Consider the following 5,000-nt stretch of genomic DNA (forward strand, 5'->3'; position numbering starts at 1 on the left):
TAAATTTTATTTAACCTTTATTCATAACTTGGAAAGTCAGTTAAGAACAAATTCTTATTTACAATCATGGCTCTACTTTAGACCAGGGGTCCACGGGGCTCTACTTTAGACCAGGGGTCCACGGGGCTCTACTTTAGACCAGGGGTCCACCACCAGGGGTCCACGGGGCTCTACTTTAGACCAGGGGTCCACGGGGCTCTACTTTAGACCAGGGGTCCACGGGCTCTACTTTAGACCAGGGGTCCACGGGGCTCTCTACAGGGTTCACGGGGCTCTACTTTAGACCACCAGGGGTTCACGGGGCTCTACTTTAGACCCAGGGGCTCTACTTTCGACCAGGGGTCCACGGGGCTCTACTTTAGACCAGGGGTCCACGGGGCTCTACTTTAGACCAGGGGTCCACGGGGCTCTACTTTAGACCAGGGGTCCACGGGGCTCTACTTTAGACCAGGGGGTTCACGGGGCTCTACTTTAGACCAGGGGTCCACGGGGCTCTACTTTAGACCAGGGGGTCCACGGGGCTCTACTTTAGACCAGGGGTCCACGGGGCTCTACTTTAGACCAGGGGGTCCACGGGGCTCTACTTTAGACCAGGGGTCCACGGGGCTCTACTTTAGACCAGGGGTCCACGGGGCTCTACTTTAGACCAGGGGTCCACGGGCTCTACTTTAGACCAGGGGTCCACGGGGCTCTACTTTAGACCAGGGGTCCACGGGGCTCTACTTTAGACCAGGGGTCCACGGGGCTCTACTTTAGACCAGGGGTCCACGGGGCTCTACTTTAGACCAGGGGGTCCACGGGGCTCTACTTTAGACCAGGGGTCCACGGGGCTCTACTTTAGACCAGGGGTCCACGGGGCTCTACTTTAGACCAGGGGTCCACGGGGCTCTACTTTAGACCAGGGGTCCACGGGGCTCTACTTTAGACCAGGGGTCCACGGGGCTCTACTTTAGACCAGGGGTCCACGGGGCTCTACTTTAGACCAGGGGTCCACGGGGCTCTACTTTAGACCAGGGGGTCCACGGGGCTCTACTTTAGACCAGGGGTCCACGGGGCTCTACTTTAGACCAGGGGGTCCACGGGGCTCTACTTTAGACCAGGGGTCCACGGGGCTCTACTTTAGACCAGGGGGTCCACGGGGCTCTACTTTAGACCAGGGGTCCACGGGGCTCTACTTTAGACCAGGGGTCCACGGGGCTCTACTTTAGACCAGACCAGGGGGTCCACGGGCTCTACTTTAGACCAGGGGTCCACGGGGCTCTACTTTAGACCAGGGTCCAGGGCTCTACTTTAGACCAGGGGTCCACGGGGCTCTAGACCAGGGGTCCACGGGGCTCTACTTTAGACCAGGGGTCACGGGGCTCTACTTCAGACCAGGGGTCCACGGGGCTCTACTTTAGACCAGGGGTCCACGGGGCTCTACTTTAGACCAGGGGTCCACGGGGCTCTACTTTAGACCAGGGGGTCCACGGGGCTCTACTTTAGACCAGGGGGTCCACGGGGCTCTACTTTAGACCAGGGGTCCACGGGGCTCTACTTTAGACCAGGGGTCCACGGGGCTCTACTTTAGACCAGGGGGTCCACGGGGCTCTACTTTAGACCAGGGGTCCACGGGGCTCTACTTTAGACCAGGGGTCCACGGGGCTCTACTTTAGACCAGGGGTCCACGGGGCTCTACTTTAGACCAGGGGTCAGGGGGCTCTACTTTAGACCAGGGGTCACGGGGCTCTACTTTAGACCAGGGGTCCACGGGGCTCTACTTTAGACCAGGGGTCACGGGGCTCTACTTTAGACCAGGGGTCCACGGGGCTCTACTTTAGACCAGGGGTCCACGGGGCTCTACTTTAGACCAGGGGTCCACGGGGCTCTACTTTAGACCAGGGGTCCACGGGCTCTACTTTAGACCAGGGGTCCACGGGGCTCTACTTTAGACCAGGGGTCCACGGGGCTCTACTTTAGACCAGGGGTCCACGGGGCTCTACTTTAGACCAGGGGTCCACGGGGCTCTACTTTAGACCAGGGGTCCACGGGGCTCTACTTTAGACCAGGGGTCCACGGGGCTCTCCCACGGGCTCTACTTTGAGCCCAGGGGTCCGGGGCTCTACTTTAGACCAGGGTCGGGCTCTACTTTAGACCAGGGGTCACGGGGCTCTACTTTAGACCAGGGGTCCACGGGGCTCTACTTTAGACCAGGGGTCCACGGGCTCTACTTCAGACCAGGGGTCCACGGGGCTCTACTTCAGACCAGGGGTCACGGGGCTCTACTTCAGACCAGGGGTCCACGGGGCTCTACTTCAGACCAGGGGTCCACGGGGCTCTACTTCAGACCAGGGGTCCACGGGGCTCTACTTCAGACCAGGGGTCCACGGGGCTCTACTTCAGACCAGGGGTCCACGGGGCTCTACTTCAGACCAGGGGTCCACGGGGCTCTACTTCAGACCAGGGGTCCACGGGGCTCTACTTCAGACCAGGGGTCCACGGGGCTCTACTTCAGACCAGGGGTCCACGGGGCTCTACTTCAGACCAGGGGTCCACGGGGCTCTACTTCAGACCAGGGGTCCACGGGGCTCTACTTCAGACCAGGGGTCCACGGGGCTCTACTTTAGACCAGGGGTCCACGGGGCTCTACTTTAGACCAGGGGGTCCACGGGGCTCTACTTTAGACCAGGGGTCCACGGGGCTCTACTTTAGACCAGGGGTCCACGGGGCTCTACTTTAGACCAGGGGTCACGGGGCTTTAGACCAGGGGTCCACGGGCTCTACTTTAGACCAGGGGGTCCACGGGCTCTACTTTAGACCAGGGGTGCACGGGGCTCTACTTTAGACCAGGGGTCCACGGGGCTCTACTTTAGACCAGGGGGTGCACGGGGCTCTACTTTAGACCAGGGGTCCACGGGGCTCTACTTTAGACCAGGGGTCCACGGGGCTCTACTTTAGACCAGGGGGTCCACGGGGCTCTACTTTAGACCAGGGGGTCCACGGGGCTCTACTTTAGACCAGGGGTCACGGGCTCTACTTTAGACCAGGGGGTCACGGGGCTCTACTTTAGACCAGGGGTCACGGGGCTCTACTTTAGACCAGGGGTCCACGGGGCTCTACTTTAGACCAGGGGTCCACGGGGCTCTACTTTAGACCAGGGGTCCATACTTCTGATATTGATTACTGAATAGTTGGGAAAGAGCTGGGAAGAAAGGCATTTCACTGTAATTGTGCGTGACAATAAAACTTTTGTTTAAAATGCCTTGGCCCTGCACAAACACAACACACTGGTAAGCAGGTCCGACCTACCTGTCTATCAGGAGGCCGAGGAGCTCGTGGGGCTTGCAGAAGGACCGGTAGGTGGTCAGAAAAGTGCGCACAAAGTTGGGATCTAAAGGACGGCAGAAACATGCATTTGAATCATAAATAAATCACATTTCTTTGTGTTTGTGATAACATCAAATTGATCAGAAATACAGTGTAGACATTGTTAATGTTGTAAATGACTATTGTAGCTGCAAACGGCTGATTTTTAATGGAATATCTACATAAGCGTACAGAGGCCCATTATCAGGAGTGGGAGGCCCCGGTGCACAACTGAGCTTTTCCAGCTACAATAGTCATTTACAACATTGACAATGTCTACACTGTATTTCTGATCAATTTGATGCAATTTTAATGGACAAAAAAAATGTGGTTTTCTTTCAAAAACAAGGACATTTCTAAGTGACCCCAAACTTTTGAACGGTAGTGTGTGTGTGTGTTTCTATATATTTACACTCACTCACTCACTCAGCAAAAAAAGAAAACGTCCCTTTTTTCAGGACCCTGTCTTTCAATGATAATTCATAAAAATCCAAATAACTTCACAGATCATTGTAAAGGATTTAAACACTGTTTCCCTGCTTTGTTCAATGAACCATAAACAATTAATGAACATGCACCTGTGGAACGGTCGTTAAGACACTAACAGCTTACAGAAGGTAGGCAATTAAGGTCACAGTTATGAAAACTTAGGACACTAAAGAGGCCTTTCTACTGACTCTGAAAAACACCAAAAGAAAGATGTCCAGGGTCCCTGCTCATCTGCGTGAACGTGCCTTAGGCATGCTGTAAGGAGGCATGAGGATTGCAGATGTGGCCAGGGCAATAAACTGCAATGTCCGTACTGTGAGACGCCTAAGACAGCGCTACAGGGAGACAGGATGGACAGCTGATCGTCCTCGCAGTGGCAGACCACGTGTAACAACACCTCCACAGGATCGGTACATCCGAACATCACACCTGCGGGACAGGTACAGGATGGCAACAACTGCCCGAGTTACACCAGGAACGCACAATCCCTCCATCAGTAACACCGTCACCTACGGGCAGAAACCCACCGTCGCTGGACCAGACAGGACTGGAAAGAAGTGCTCTTCACTGACCAGACGTGGTTTTGTCTCACCAGGGGTGATGGTCGGATTCACGTTTATCGTTGAAGGAATGAGCGTTACACCGAGGCCTGTACTCTGGAACTGGATCGATTTGGAGGTGGAGGGTCTGTCATGGTCTGGGGCGGTGTGTCACAGCATCACCGGATTGAGCTTGTTGTCATTACAGGCAATCTCAACGCTGTATGTTTACAGGGAAGACATCCTCCTCCCTCATGTGGTACCCTTCCTGCAGGCTCATCCTGACATGACCCTCCAGCATGACCATGCCCTCAGCCCTACTGCTCGTTCTGTATGTTTCCTGCAAGACAGGAATGTCAGTGTTCTGCCATGGCCAGCGAAGAGCCCGGATCTCAAATCCATTGAGCACGTCTGGGACCTGTTGGATCGGAGGGTGAGGGCTAGGGCCATTCCTCCCAGAAATGTCCGGGAACTTGCAGGTGCCTTGATGGAAGTGTGGGTTAACATCTCACAGCAATAACAGGCAAATCTGGTGCAGTCCACGAGGAGGAGATGCACTGCAGTATTTAATGCAGCTGGTGGCCACCAGATACGGACTGTTACTTTTGATTTTGACCCCCCCCCCTT

At 55.2% G+C, this 5,000-nt stretch overlaps 1 protein-coding gene across 1 annotated transcript in view; it reads right to left on the reverse strand.

The window, feature by feature from the left end:
• LOC115120056 (son of sevenless homolog 2-like) overlaps positions 1–5,000 on the reverse strand; it is a 175,971-nt gene that overhangs the window by 20,960 nt on the left and 150,011 nt on the right. The window contains exon 11 of the mRNA XM_065004384.1: positions 3,289–3,370. Within this exon, the coding sequence (XP_064860456.1) occupies positions 3,289–3,370 (82 nt within the window). The remainder of the gene's footprint in view (positions 1–3,288; positions 3,371–5,000) is intronic.

This window comes from Oncorhynchus nerka, linkage group LG18 (assembly GCF_034236695.1).
Source record: "Oncorhynchus nerka isolate Pitt River linkage group LG18, Oner_Uvic_2.0, whole genome shotgun sequence".
Lineage (NCBI taxonomy): Eukaryota > Metazoa > Chordata > Actinopteri > Salmoniformes > Salmonidae > Oncorhynchus > Oncorhynchus nerka.